Source organism: Lissotriton helveticus, chromosome 8 (genome assembly GCF_964261635.1).
Source record: "Lissotriton helveticus chromosome 8, aLisHel1.1, whole genome shotgun sequence".
NCBI lineage: Eukaryota > Metazoa > Chordata > Amphibia > Caudata > Salamandridae > Lissotriton > Lissotriton helveticus.
In genome coordinates this window covers 1,226,464,160-1,226,480,418 of record NC_136069.1, presented here as the reverse complement: position 1 = coordinate 1,226,480,418, position 16,259 = coordinate 1,226,464,160, and the positions used below count along the sequence as shown (strand labels likewise).

Sequence of the window (16,259 nt, the reverse complement as noted above, 5' to 3'; positions counted from 1 at the left end):
TTTTGCAAAGTCTCAATAGCCGACTGTTGCATGACCAAGCAATCCTCTATGGAGGAAACTCTCTCCTCCACCTCTGCCACCCGGGAGGTTACATCTGCACAGGTCTTCGCCAGACGTATTCTGGAGTTTCCTTACGGCTCCTTGTGTGCGTAAGCCTTCAGCTTTTGTTTTGCTGCGATGTGCCATTATGCTTTTATAAATCAGGCCGAGAGTGATCGAGTCCTCTTCCAGATCCTCATCAAAATTAAGCTGCACTAGGGGAAGTCTCCGATTTTGCTCAGGTACCTCACAGACCTCCACAGTCTTTCTTACTGTATCGTTAGACAAGGACTGCTCAAACTCATCGCCTTCCTCATCATCGGGCATGTCCCCCAAGTCCCCTAAATTGCTAGAGCTATCCAAATCATGCTCCTTGTCCGACACATTCGTTAAATACGACATAGAGTAAAATTTACCGTCTGAGCCAGCATACTCCGACTCCATGCCCTTTTCCATGCCGAGAGGAATGGCCTCAGTACTCAATCCTGGCAGTGAGCTGCTGTTTTCCGTAGCTGTTATAGTTGCTGTTATGATTGTTGACGCTGCGTTACCTCCCCCGCAGCCACTACTTCTTTACCACCAACTCGCCCCCCTGAAGCCAGGACCGGCGATGCTCCAGTAGTAGCACCCCCAACTTCCCGAAAATTCTTGTGCTGGACACCAGGGGCTGTCCCGGTGTTTTCGCCCTCATCCTCAGGCTCGGGCTCGGGCTCCAGGGTTGATTTTGCCTTCACTCCGTGCTTTTTACTGAAAATTGCCGGCACAGTCCTTTGCTTTACGAGAGTATCCTGGTTCTGCTGCACTGCCAGGCTCTGACTCTGACGGATTCCCCGTATCTTCGAGGGTACCACAAACCCAGTCTGAATGTTACCATCTTCAAAACACGTTGCACATCGAGTTTCTGCTAAAATTAAACCGGGAGGCAAGATGGCGGCCGCAGTGGTGGCCGTGTGAGGTGCTCTGTCCATGACCTCGACTGATTCCCCCTGCTAGCGGTGATTACCTGCCCAATACTAGAGTGTCTTCGTTGGTTTCAGCAGCGGTGTGCCTTACCGTCTTTTCTCTGAGAGATTCTGCCGTCCGCAGCTACTCTTTTTATGCTCCCTGCTCTGTGCTGCTTCAGCGTTCGAAGTACAGCCTCACGTTGACCTAACGGACTTGATCCACTCCAGCTGGGCGTGAGCGAGGTGAGGCGAGGTGCGGCAGTGAACGCTCCGCTCTGACCGCCCTGGGTTGAGCGCGGCTATCGCACAGCTGATACTGTTTCCTTGCGGTCTCCGGGCTTTGTGGATTCACGGTTGGGGCTCCACTGGCTGGGGACACGAACTCTTGGTGTGAGGGTCTGTGAAAGGCCCGAGGCAATTTCTGGAGGTATCTTTCGGCTGGTAAACAGCGGACAGCGTGTACTGCGGACGCATATTGCCAGTAAGCGATGGCGCCAAAGGGCAGAGGCGGTACAAGGAATCGAGGTGGAGTACCTGTGAATACACCCACAGGAGGGGTGTCTGAACAAGCTGTGGGGCACAGTGGTAATGCTAGCAACGCGGACAATGCTGCTTGTGCTAAAGTTAATGGGAATGCGACAAAAGGTAGTGTCGGAGGGGCTGTTAGTAAAACTACTCTAGCCAGAGATAATGGTAGTTGAGCCGATAACACAGCAAATGTAAAGGTTGATGTCAAATACTGATACCCATTGCCAACAGTAAGTGGTGTTTGAGTTTTCAGCATGACAGATGAAAATGCAGTGCTTGCTTGTTTTTGACAACCTGAAAGGGACAATTAGATACAGACTTGTTCTTCCACATAAGGGGCCGGGACTTTCATTAGCGTTCTTTGACTAAACTGGTAATCAAAACATAAGCAGAAGAGATTGAGGAGCGAATTCTTGTCATCTAGCCATTGGATACACATTCCTCTGATGGAAAGAGTAAAAAGAACTTCCTGTGGGACTCTGAGGATGACCATGTACTAGTTCTGAAGGTGGTTGGTAAACAGTTTTAGGAGCAACCTTCCAGTCTGGCCTATGGAGAGGAAAGCGGTACAAAAGGGGGTGGTAATGGACGGAGCATCTGAAGCAATCAAACACTCACACCCAGTCAAAAGATCTGGGTTTAATCCATCACCGTTCTTTAGCCCACTCTGCCACCCCAGTTTAGACATGGCTATATGCAAATCAGTCTGACCCTGTGCCTCATGGGAACAGTCCAGCCCGAACTGCCAAGCCATGCCTTCCCTGGACCGGAAACAAGCTTCCGAGGACCGGTTTCTGGCATTACAGCCGTCTTCAGCCCGGCTTGCTTGAATCCAGTGGCAAAGTGAGCAAGGGACTCACGTCTGCGCATACCCTGCCACACTTATGGCGGCCAAAAGCGGTACAAAAGGGGGTGGTAATGGACGGAGCATCTGAACCAATCAAACACTCACACCCAGCCAAAAGATCTGGGTTTAATCCATCACCGTTCTTTAGCCCACTCTGCCACCCCAGTTCAGACATGGCTATATGCAAATCAGTCTGACCCTGTGCCTCATGGGAACAGTCCAGCCCGAACTGCCAAGCCATGCCTTCCCTGGACCGGAAACAAGCTTCCGAGGACCGGTTTCTGGCAGTACAGCCGTCTTCATCCCGGCTTGCTTGAATCCAGTGGCAAAGTGAGCAAGGGACTCACGTCTGAGCATACCCTGCCACACTTATGGCGGCCAAAAGCGGTACAAAAGGGGGTGGTAATGGACGGAGCATCTGAACCAATCAAACACTCACACCCAGTCAAAAGATCTGGGTTTAATCCATCACCGTTCTTTAGCCCACTCTGCCACCCCAGTTCAGACATGGCTATATGCAAATCAGTCTGACCCTGTGCCTCATGGGAACAGTCCAGCCCGAACTGCCAAGCCATGCCTTCACATTGATAGAATCCCATTGTTTTTTCATATCATATTGGAGGGTGATTTTATCACCACCACCTCTACACTTCCCCTATTGTTTTTTGGATCTGCACAATTACTTTACACATTGCCTCTGAAGTTAAGCCTTCCTGCCCTGCGCCAAGCTACCCTGTCGGAAGCGGTGGTCCCTACTTGGACTAGGGTGCGTACCCCTGCCAACTAGAGACCCCGGTTCTAACAGGAGAGAAGACAAAGAAAGGAGAAAAAGACAGACAAGAAATAAGGTAGAAAAAGTGAGAAGTAAATAACATAGAGAATATGAAAAGGTGAGTAGAAAAAAATGGGAAAATGGAAAAAAGAGAAGAAAAGAAGCAATGGAGGAAATGAAGTGAAGGAAAGAAAAAATAGAAAAGGATAGACAAGTGAGACATATCAGTTTTAGAAAAAGGAAAGGAAGGTAGAAGGAAATGAAACAAAAGGAAAGCTAGAATGAGGGAAAAAAAGAAAGGAAGAAACTTAACCCATAAATAACAGTGATAACAGTGAGCGCAAGTGCAGATCCAACTTGCCTGCAAAACTATAAATGCTTCACATTACCGTGGTAGGCTGTAGCTATGAAGGAATAAGTTTAAATTTGACAATTGTTTACAAGAAGGTGAGCTGCATGTGCTTGCTTTGCCAGCTTCCCAGTCTCACAGAATTAGTGGTGGACTGTTCAAAGCTCTGCCAGCTGCATTGTCTCAATTTAACAGACAAGCAGTAAGTTGCGAATGTTACTCAGAAGCAGCATTTGCGCTACTCATGACTTGCGCTGGTCCTGTTGGAGACAGCTGCTTTATAGGTTCTGTAGGACTCAAATATTTTGGACCCTTATTGATCTAGAGTAATAATTGAAACGGTGTCTACCGCGCCCTCAAGCAATTATAGCTTCAACATAGGCCTTTTCAGAATGGCTTCATCCATGAGGATGAAAGCCACTATCTACACAAGTGGTTGACATACAGGACAATGGAATTAGTCACTCTCCTTCCAATTTTCAAAGGAACCAGCTTCAGTGCTACTATAATAGGGCTGTTACACAACTATAGGCCTATGGTTGGTGACCCATATTCTTATAATAATTATCCACTGGCATACATTATGCAGGTGTATGAGGCTAATGCTAGAGGAGAGTCTAAAGCTTTCTTTTCTAGTTAAGAAAGTGAATGCTAGACAAAGAAAAACGTTGCTCTGATTCTCTGGCTTTGAGATCAAAACTTCTGCTAATGATTTGCCTAGGCAGAGGCATATTTACTGCCTTAGGCGAAGAAGGCAGTGGGTAATTTGCCTAATCATAGACCTCTGCTTTTCAAGTTTGGCTGACGATATGTATTGAATTGTTGACTTGTATGAGAAGGGGATGACTGCCTCATCTGCTATGAGGCACTACTCAATGCTCAAGAAATCTGTTTTCTCGCCAGCTGTTCAAGCTACGAATTTGGACATATCTTTATACAGGGGAAGTTATTAATGTAAAGGTTTACCTTACTTTGGTTAAGTTCAAATGGTGTTGGAAGGTTCTTGGGACAGGAAGCTTTTAATTAAACCTATGCCTCTAAACATGTACAAATCTATATTTGGTATGTGTCAACATTTTGTGAAAGAGTCCCTCAGGGGGCAGAGGGTAATATAACAGAAGATGGCAGTTCAGTCTCCCACTACACTTTCTCTTGGGTCAGGAGAAGGCTCATAACTCTCCTACAGAATGTTACACCAACAGAGGTGTCAGATGATGGATTTGTGTTGGTTTGAATGAAGCTTATTTTGAACCAAAAGTCAAAGTGCCTGGTGTTTTGCTCTTATGAGATGCTTGTCTGGTTCCTTGGACATACCATCAGTTGTCAGCTGCCAAACTTTTCCAGGCAGGCGTGGGTGGCAGTGGTTGTTGGAAAGGGTTCTTAACACATTCATGAAGTTTAATATGATTCTAATAGTCTGAAATGGCCCTGAAGGATGTGTTGTACATATCTCCTCCTTCCAAGAAAGAGTTGTTTCAGTGAGAATGCAGCTTTTTCCAGCACTTCAATCGCAGGAGTGGGCAGTGGTTGCACTCAGATTTGAAGGGCATACTATTTTGCCCAATTGGCTCCTGAAATGTTGAGATTTGCTGGGCATGGTCTTTCTGCTTGGTGTTACAATTTATACCAGAAGAAGAACCTTCCTTTTTGGAACTGACTCTCCATCTGTGGCAAGGATGAGTAGTCAATGGGTACTCCTGCAGGGTGATGGATTTTTAGTGAGTCTAAAGCAAACAACACTTCCATGATGTTCAACCATTTGATGTTTCAGGCAGTGTAGCACCTTTGTGAAATATATAATAAATGTATTCAGTGTAGACCCAGTAGCATTATATATTCAGTATAGTATAGTAAGGCAGCAAGTTAACTTGAACTGGTTATTAATGCTGGGAAGATATGGCTGCTTAAGTGTTGAAGCAAAGGTATGGAAGGGAAAACAACAAACATCTCATGCAAAGATGCCCCTCTGAAGAAAACAGCAGTGACTGCTTTGCATTGAGTCGAGAGCAGAGTTTGTTCTTCAGGCACAGTCCAATTTAGTAGGAACATGTATGTCCCTTCAGTAATGTTGGTTTTTATGTGTATTCTATTCCTTTTGTAGTTGTGTTATACCTTACCCACTCTCATCCCTGGACATGAAAATGTAAAGCATCTATACATTCCTGTAAGCTTTAGATAATGAAATCTGAATTAGAACCATATAACTTTTTTTTCAGATACCTCTAACTTAGCGAAAAAATCATGTTATTGAAATGTGAACATCATGTCTTTTGTCTCCCATTGCTTTTGTGCATGCCAGTAAACAGACAATGTCAACATTAGCTAGGTAATCTTACTTCCATAATTAGGCAACAGACTCAGACGTCATTTAGAAATTGTGCAGAGAGGGAACCGGGTGAAAGATGTTAAAGAAATGATGAGAGAAACAGAAGAGGGGAGAACAAATGAGAAGAAGAGGAGAGCTAAAAATAAAGATGATAACGTATATAGTGCATTACTAGTAAAGCACCAGTGTATGATGGTCTGAGTGAATGATGAAGCTAAAGAGAACAAAGGAAGAGGGGAACTTGAAAGTTGCTTCAAATGTCCAAAGATTGACTTTTCAACATGTGTGAGAATTTGAGTGGAAGTAATTTAAGACATTTGTAAATGTGATATGATTGCCTTCTTTAGCTTGTTTACTTTAAGTCCCCTTAATTTACTAAACCATTTGATACTGAATTAATAACAAACTAATGCATGAATGAGTAAAAATATGTTATGAAATGAATGTTACACATTAAAGCAAGAATCAGTCACTCGTGAGCAGGCAAAGGCTTGGGACCAAAGCAGCGGCCATAATAAGGCTGTGGTAATTGTGATAATTGAAGTTAATCTTACTATACACAATACTTTATGGTAAGACTAACTTCAAAGTCAAGAGATTTGTCTAAGGGACTAATGCTGTAGTGCTATCTATAGGTTTGGATTCCATCAACCTTGAAAGAATAGTCAGTGTTGCCTTTCGGCATGCAAGACAAGGAACTCAATTTTACTGGGGTTTAGTTCCATAGAGAAAGATAAATGCAGCTTTCAATATTGGTGAGGAACGTTTTAAGTTTCTGAATCTTGTGTTAAGATGAAAATAATTAAGTATAGTTGGGTGTCGTCACGTATTTATGGATGGATACTCATCATCTTCTGAAAATGTATACCTAGAAATTCCACGTGTAATTTAAGTATTGTTGGTTATAGTAACAGTTCTTATGGTATGCCACACACAAACAAAAAGGCTTGGGAATTTGAATTCTGCTGGAATCAATTGAGCTGTGCTTCTTAATAAAGAAGATCGCCATGTTAAAATATCTCTTTATAAACCTATGTGTGTCATCAGCATACGCAGAACAGTTTCATGGTCAGCAGTATTCAGAATCCTCAGAGCATTACACAGAATCGTGAAGGTTTCTTTCTCCTTTTGACTTTCAACTGAAATCTAGATTGGTTGTTACATTGCAAGTTTCTTTGTTGTCATAATTCTACCTGGGAAAGGAAGTTTTCAGATGGGTCTCAAATTTTGAAGATTCTCTAAATCGAGATAAGTGTTTTCAATGGCAGTTTTTATTTTTAATAGTTTAACCAGATGTAGGTTCTGAAGTAGATTGCAACGTGTATAGAATAACTGAACACATTTGTGAAAGCTAGTGATGAGTGTACAAAAGTGCTCAGAACCTACTTTAAAAATATGATTTCTACAACAGACAAATAGAAAGCAGGTAGTAGAACTTTGTACCCTTTAAAGTAACCAATCTTCACACTGTTATTGATGCAAGCATGTATAATCCAGTATGACATTTAGCATATTATCCAACTACAAGAGATGTGTTTTTTTTAATCGTGAGAAGATTTACACAATATTATCTGAGGGGGAAAAGTACCTGGAGAAATGGAGACATTGATATTTTTTAGATTGATTTCGGATGCGGCTCAAGCAGATTTCTTTTTCGATGTGGCTATGGGACTCTCATCAAGGAAATAGGGGTTTGAAGTTGTTTTATTTATGGCCCCGCCTTCTTAGTACTATGAGGGGAAGAATCTTGATGCAGGCCTTAAAGAGGTTTGGGGAAGATTATTTACATTAGCTATAAAGTATCAATGCTGAGATTTTGATGTTTTTTGCTATATGTTACCTGGTTTTACATAAACACATTACAGATAACTATTGACCACAGATCAGTATATCCTTTTAAAATAATAGCTTCACATCGCAGATTAATGTTTCTAATGATTCTTCAAAGAAACTTGCTGATTAGCACCTCATGTGTTTTACATGTTTTGTATCTCACTCTTCATATCTCATTTGGGTGTGAATTGAATGCACCTTGCTCGTGAGTGCTTGAGTAGGTAGCACTTTACAGTGGAGATCCTCAGCAGGGCCGGACAGGGTACCAAAACCGGCCCTGGCAATGCATGACCATTCTGCCCGACATGCATAGGTCCACCACACAGGCCTGTTATGTGGCAAAGTGGAAAATGTTTGTCTATTACTGTCTTCCCAAAAATATAGACCATCTGAAGTCTAACGTGCAGGACATTGTCTGCTGCCTTTTACATGTTGAAAATCAGGCCATGCTTTCATATCAATAGGTTTACACCTCGCTGCTGTAGCTGCTTACATGAAAATCAGGGAACATTCATCTGTCTTTAGAGTCCCAGTAGTCGAGGCTTTTATGGATATGGTCTTAAGAGGGTCATACCTCTTTGAATATTTCCTGCCTCTATGTGGAACCTCACTGTGGTCATCATGAGGCCACCCTTTGAACCATTACAGTCTTGCAACTTACAGTGACTTTGCTGGAAGGTAACGTTCTTAGTGGGCATATCTTCTCTCAGACACATTAGAAAGCTAGAAGAACTCACGTTACAAGAACCATTTGTTCAGTTGCACAAAGATAGGAGTTTTTCTCAGAACCAATCCCTGGTTTCTCCCAAAGGTATTTTCGCCCTTTAACATTAATCAGACCAAAAAACCCTCAGGGTCTGATTTTGAGTTTAGTGGTTAATTGCAACACGTGCGTAAACCCCTGTTTACAAGTTGTATGGTATTTAACGCATCATATAATTATCGGATCCATTAAATAACTCAAATCTGCCGAACTTTAAGGGAGAAAAAACATATGGCATATACAGTACAATGCAGATTTTGGTGTATTAAACACCAAAGTCATCATGTTATTCCACAACAACTCGTAATAGGGGGTATTTATCGAACTTGATAATTGACGTACCAGGTGGTATTGTGATACATACCACCTATACTCCTAATCAGGGCATCAATCTTTTTTCCAGTACTAGATTCAGTAGCAGAAAGAGCTTTACACACACTGAATTTCAAAAGAGCTCTTATGTACTACATTGACAGGACCAAGCCTTTTCATAAGTCTGATCAGCTGTTTGTAGCCTTCACAAAACTGTACAAGGGTCATCCCATCTCTAAGGTAGGCATAACAAGTTTGAGATTCAAGTTAATCCCAAATTGCTACCACAAAGCTTGGAGAATACCTGTACCCTAGCGCTCCACCTATAAAAAGGGGCAACTATGGCTTTCTTAGGGAACATTCCGCTTGCTGACCTCTGTAAAGCAGCCACCTGGTCAACACGACACACTTTTTCTAGGAACTACTGCGTGGACATTTTAGCCCACCTGCATATTATGGTTGCTGAGACAGATTTCATGACTTTGTTCCATTCTGGGCATATGGCACCTTTGTCAGAATCTGGCTTAAGCATTTGCCCCAGCAATGTTGTGCTATTCACATAAGTCTGGATCAGTTCCCCAGACAGCTCTGAGCTAAGGAGCTGTTTGGCCACTGAACTACCTTCCAGTTCAGCCATCAATGCTCTGCACTCTGTAAGCTGGGTCCCTGTTAACCATATTGCTGCTCATTGAAGTTGATCTTCCAGATAATAAAATTCATATGGCATTATTTCAAGTTTAGTGGATGGGATACTCTGTCAAATCATGGCAGATATCCTGTCCGCCATTTTATGAGTGCCGTAGGCTATAATATACTTGTAATATAGTGGACAGAACAACACCCCCATTTGTGTTTGAGTATTTCGTTCACCAGACTGTAAATGATGCCCATAGTTTTGCATTGCTTAGCTACCCTTGTCTATTGGCTGTGTTGGTTTGCAAAGGGCCTACCTGCAATAGTCTGAACTTGAGATCAGTTCAAGCAGTATTAAGTCTGGTACTTGGTACATGGTAGATTCATTGGAACGTTGGCATAGTCCTATATTAACCTCAGCAAATGCCACCATTTTCACCAAAGAAGCCCCCGTCCCCCAATTTCCGACAGCAGAAGTTTCATCTGAAAGTTACACTACTCCATAGTGCCAAATTGACCAATCAGATATTGCCTGTAATTATGTATACAGTCCTAATTTAGAGTGTGATAGATGGGTGCTCTACCAGACACACAACAGTTATCCCGTCCCCTTTATTACAAATGTATTAGGTTATAACAAACTTGTAAAAAGTCTGACTGGATAGCTGTCATGTTTGTGATGGAGTACCGTCTGCCAAATCCTTAATCAGGGCATATATCTGCATGATAATCCTTGATCCCAAGTATCAAACTGTGGTGTATTTCTTTAGCTTTAAACTAGCATTTGAAGCTGTTGAGTCTTCTCTAAAGAAAGCATGAGGGGTAACTGGTGCTTAGAATGGACTTCTGCATCAGCTAGGTTCACTGTTACGAACTTGCTTTTGAATATCATAAAATAGGCACTATCATAGACAGCTGACATATTTTTTGTTTTTTTTTGTTTTATATAGCGTAAACTAGACTTGAAGATATCGGGTACCAGAGCACTTTACATGAGCACTAGTTTCGTTAGACAAGGACACTTCATTTTTGTTAGACACAGGGAGATTATGTGATTTGCCCAGAATCACAGGATGTCGAGCGTCATTGCGGTTTCCCAGCTTCAAGGTCGACCACTCTTGCCGTTAGGCTACACCCTCTCCCAATTAACATTAACATTATTCAGTATCAACTATGGATTTTTATGATTAAAGCATTTCCCCAGGGACTCATGTATAATGGAGGCCCTTACCTAAATAAGAAAATGGGTGACCAAAAAATTTGCTATGGTGAGTTAATGATTATCAAGATGTATTCCTTAGTTTGTCCAGCTGGTATTCAGGGAAGGATTCTACTGATATTATAAGCTGGAATGGAATTTAATTGTGAATTTTTCTGTCTTTTTTCAAGAGATGGCTTTAATGTCCGGATTCCACTACCAAGCGTCTTGTTTGACACCTTGCCAAGAGAGATTCAGAGTGGCATGCTTCTGAGGGTTCAGCCTGTTCTCTTCAACGTGGGGATCAATGAGCAGCAGACCTTAGCAGAAAAGTATGTATCGAACAAACAAAGAGGATTCATGTTGTGGCACTGCTGTGAAGTAGCAACTTTAGAATTGTATCCAAAATATTGTTTGGGGATTGTTTCAAAATTAATTTATAGCAAAGTTTTTTTCATATTTTACATGACATTATGTAATCTAGAAAGTGAAAAACAAGGAATTTATAATGCTGTTTACGAACAGAAAAAATACTAATAAAAATACTAACAATCCATCACCATTTCACCTCACAACTCATTCGACCAATGACCTTATACCTAGATTTTCAGTTTTGTACTCCTTGCATCCCACACTCTATATTTCAAACTTGAGATTGCTTGTAGATTTCTGCAGAATGTTGGCAGTGTCTAAAAAAATCCCTTTAAGCAGAAGTGACAAAACTGAAAAGTAATACTATTTTGGTGGATAATCTAATTTTATTTCCTTTCCCCATCTTTCTGTACTCTTTAGCATGCAAAAAGTATACTTAAAATATCAAAGGAGATTTTGAATTAATTGAGCAAATAATATATTGGTTCTGACTGCCAGTAATGACAGAATGAGCATCTCTGGTACTTGTGGACCCAAGATTGTGAAACGGGAACACCTCCACCCCTCTGGCACATTGAAATCGTTGAGTGTTGAATCATCCAATTTATTAGAAGCCAAGGAAAACATTGTTACTTTTAAAATGTATAACGTTATCTTTATATCATTGTTCAGGTTTGGGGATACATCGTTACAAGAAATCATTAACATGGAGAGTTTAGTGCGGTTAAACTCCTATTATGAGCAGTTCAAAGAAGTCTTACCCGATGACTGTAAGTAGTTATTGGCATGTTTATTAAAAAAATTGTATTTTATAATAGATGTTTGTCTTAAAATCATGGAACGTATGCTCTTGCCATGTGCTTCAGTTTTTAATTTGGAAGCTAAGGGTTTTGTTTCGCTTGGTTGTAAATGACCAGACTGCCTAAAATTTAAATAGATAATCAAACCAGAAAAGGGGATTGAGGCTACCTTGCCCGCACTAGTAATGAAGTCCTAATAGTTTCATAAGAAAGAAGGTGCTAATGGTCTGGGACACAATCCCCTGGGTCCCAATAATAGAGGGACAAAACCTTGTCTCTCTAATAAACTGCACAAAAAATGACCCCGCACCCTTCAAATTTCATTACAGTATTTATACATCAACATCAAGTATTGACCATATGTTCTGGTAAGCATCCAAATGTTCTCCCAAGAATTTCCCAATCAGTTTCTTCAAGAAAAAAGTTCTTTATTCGTAAATAGTAACAGAGTCAATAGCCATAGCCAACGCGTTTCGTCCGTGATCGGACTTCTTCAGGGCTATACATAAAAAAAGGAAACATACAAGATAAAATATTTACACACATATAAATATATACAATATATTACACACATTCCTGCTGTGGATCAATTATAAACATACAAAAAGAGAACCATATAAGCTAGAAATACATCATATTAGAATCGCGGATGTGCCTATTCGAGGGAGAACAAAACCTAAGAACACAATATCACAAAAAACCCACGTACTTATTACAGAGTTAATATCAGTTAACTAACATATTCATTTCATACTTATTGCATATATTGATACCATTATAAAGAATTTGTTTTGTTAACTCTATTAGGATTGTCAGAGTTTATATACTGAACAAATACCTTGCTTAATTTCTCCTTTTTTAAGGGCATATATTCTTCACACGTGAGGTCTGGTGATCTGAAAGTATAACAATATATTCTTGACAATCAAAACTATGTCATTCATACTCCATATATTTCATAATTTGTTAAAAAAATGCCAAAATATAATCCTATCTCCATTATTGACCTTATGTCATCCACGCATATCATGAATTGCATATTATTCCATGCGAAAGAATGAAGTTTATGTAGCTAGGAATCGAGTGGGTGTAATATTAAAATCTGCAGACCATAATGATGTGGAGTAATCATTCTCCAGTATTTCTTTGATAGGTGCACCTAGAGGCAGCCTTACCTGGAATAGCATAATGATGCATCTCAGAAAGATCTTCCTTACATCTCTTTGATTTTGCTGAATGTTCCTAACTTGTGTCTATGGATATCTTGTTATCCTTTAATAGCAGGGTTTTTCACAACCAGTATACTTTAGAAGCAGTAACCTGGAGAAATGATCTAGCATTTTTGTCATTGCTCTGCATTTCTTTGAAATATTTTCAAATAGATACAATTGTGGCTATACATTCTTACAGTCCTTTCCAGACCTTTTTTCTCTTTCCCTTTTCCCTATTATGCCCTGCCTGCTAACCTCAGAGTTCATTAGGACATTCCACCACAGACGTTTTGTTCTCATTGTATGTCTGTGGGCAAGGTTTGCGCTAATTAAAACTGCCAAAAGTGAAATGTGGATTCCGTCTGTCACCCATGCTCTAATCTCATCTTCCAAGCATTAAGGCCAAAGCAATAACCTTTGATATCAGAGATACCGATGTGGTGGCTGTATTGCAAAGTGTGGAAATGGAAACTCTGGAACCAATCCCAGCTTGCTTTCTTGGCCAAGTTGTGCATTAATTATAACATATCAGAACACCTTCAGATATGTGATTTCAGGTTGTTCGCTGTACAAACACCTCTCTGGTGTTTGATTTAATAAACTGTAATGTTGCTCTGTGTCTAACAAGAATCTAGGCCACATGTAGGTTACACATGACAGTTGAATTGATAATAGCATTATCATCACAGTTGGTGCAAGAATGTTTCTGATTTCTGTTTAAAAACGACAACTTTTAATAAATACTTTTCGTTAGGGAGATATAACATATTGTACTAAGGTGAAATTCTTCAGTGTGTTTAAGAAATATGCTTTTTTAATTTTGAAGATATCTTACCATATTCAAACATGAAGTTTGTTGCACGATTAACAAGCCAAATATTTTCAGGGCTTACCACTTACCCAGGCTCTTAGAACCAGAGCCAACTCTTTGCTGAGCTCTCCCTGTTAATTTGTTGGCTCACCCACTTCTACTCATACCACGCCAATCAGACCTTAGATATGCGCAAGCACTTTTACTGCACTTACCATAAGAAATTTTATTTTCAACTTGGAGAACCACAAGAAACTGAACTCTGTCTTTGCAACTTGCAGAGTTACAGTCAAAGAAAAGGGAAAATAAAGGAAAGAAAACTTAGGTTAGTTGAGCATTGACGTGGTTTCTTATAGGTTATTTTAGTTATGTTATGTTTTTTGTAGTTTATTTTTTTCTCCTGCGCCCATGCATTACTTTGTATTGGCACTTGGTGTCTCTCTGGTACAGGATCCACCTTTTATTCCATTTGGATCCCCTGCCTCCATCTAAGATTTTCCGCAACATTACCTTGCATGCCATTTTAATACATTCTCTATTGTTATTGAACATTTACTTATTTATATTGACCAAATGACAGCAGCCATTATGTCCCAACCTTTCATAAATGAGTTAGGGGGACCACGTTTACCATATAAGCACTCGGTTCAAGTTTTTGAGTTGTACTTGATTGCAGTTAGTGTGGAGAAGTTATCCCCTCTGAGAATACAGAAACAGCATGTTTCATTGCATAGCTTGAGGTAGGAGGATGTAAAGTGTACAAAAACCTCCCTGAACCTGTGTAAAAGAAGGGATCGGAGGAACCAAGAGATATTCTTGAAGCTGCATTAAAAAAATCAGAAGATAGTTTTGATAGGAGCTCGATGTAACGTTAGAGCAACATAAATCTTTTGGGAGAATGCAAACAAAATGTTTTAAGTAATATTATCTTGTTAAATGCAATGGATGCCATTTTGGTGGACTCTGACACTCCCTTATTAGGTACCAGTTTGTCAGACATACCCTGGTATCCAGAAAAAGTTACTAGCAAAAACCCAGGCCTGAAGTAAGCAGTAGTGATAACTGAGGGAATCAAGTACACAGTGGCTAGTGCCACGGACATTAAGATGTCATTGAAACAACAGATTTGCACAATGAAACAAGATGCACCTTCTACCCATCAGCGAAGACATATAGTGAGCTGCCCTTTCATCTGCAGACCTCCCCATTTCTTTCAGAGTTTCGAAAGTCCTTGAAAACCTGGCTATTCAGCTAATCAACTGGAACCTGCCAGTGCTCTACAAATGTAATGATTGATTAAAGATATTTGCTGCATTGCAGACAAAGTATCCACAAGTAATCACAAGTCTATTTGTGGAGTTTCCTAATTTAAATGTTTTAGTTTTGGTTATGTAGGCCATCTAGCAAACAGTCCAGCCTTTTCAGCGAAGAACCTCTGTGTGTGTAGGAAATGTGGGAAGAAAGGGCATTTCACTCTGGCCTGCAGGGGAGTTCAGGCCAAGCCAGTAAACTCCTTCAAATACTTAGAAGAAAGGGACAAATGAGATGATTTTCTAAATCAAGGGACAATAACTTTAAATTGTAGTACTGTTAGTATCCTTGCGGATTCATGTTACCTCTACACCGTGGTTGACAAAGGAATGCTTGACTAAATCTTTTAGAAAATAAAACCTAGTATTGTTGATTGTCCCGATACTCATCTAGAGGGGCTCAAATACATCATAATAACCTCAAGAAGTAATTGAGAAAATTGAATGTTCCGAATTACTTGCTCCTATTTCTTTAGGTACCAAGGCAGATGGGGGCATTTGCATTGTTTTGAGAGTCCTAAGTGCCAGAATACGGATGGATTACTAATTAGGTAACTGCAAATTAGCTAATGCAAAACCATTCGCACCTATGGATATTTAAGCCTATAGGTACAAATGGAGCCGTAGTACCTAATAGCAATTACCTAATTGTGAATCTATTGAAATCACTATTTGGTAATTGCTATTTTCTTACATGCCATTTTGCATTCCTTAAATAACGATTACCTAAAATTTTATATTTATACAAAATTGATTTTTGATACATGTGGCCCTAAATAACATGTGGGGAGCCTCATGCTTTAGCATTGTAAATCTATCCTTTGGTTATGTGAAGGTAGCCTTTCAGGCAAACTCATGGTCTTCCCTCATTTATATCTCCTTTAGGAGCCTTTATATTCAAGAAAATTCCTTACGGTTGACTCCCATGGCATCTATTCCAGTGTAAATGTGTGGGACTTGTAAAGCGCACTGCTGCTCGTAAGCGTCCTGGCGCTAAAGACCGCTGGGGAACCCGTCCTGGCTTTCCCTGTGAGATGGTCCCTTCTGGGTATCTCCAAGGTGAAACCAGGCATCCCCGGTGTCTGTGGGGGGCCGTTGTAGAGATGAGGCAAGCTTAATGCCCAGAGTTGCCGAGTGTGATCCCTGGTTAGAGTAGGCACCGAGGCGAGAATTATCGAGTCCGCTGACCCTGGTCCACGACCCTGCTGCAT

The 16,259-nt window shown here is 40.7% G+C and overlaps 1 protein-coding gene across 14 annotated transcripts in view; it reads left to right on the top strand.

Annotated features, from left to right (window-relative positions):
• The window catches only part of INPP4A (inositol polyphosphate-4-phosphatase type I A), a 1,031,799-nt gene that overhangs the window by 946,952 nt on the left and 68,588 nt on the right, over nt 1-16,259 (top strand). For all 14 annotated transcript variants that reach the window (XM_078658189.1, XM_078658185.1, XM_078658188.1 and 11 more), the window contains 2 exons: nt 10,736-10,876; nt 11,589-11,686. In XM_078658189.1, coding sequence (XP_078514315.1) covers nt 10,736-10,876; nt 11,589-11,686 — 239 coding nt within the window. The remainder of the gene's footprint in view (nt 1-10,735; nt 10,877-11,588; nt 11,687-16,259) is intronic.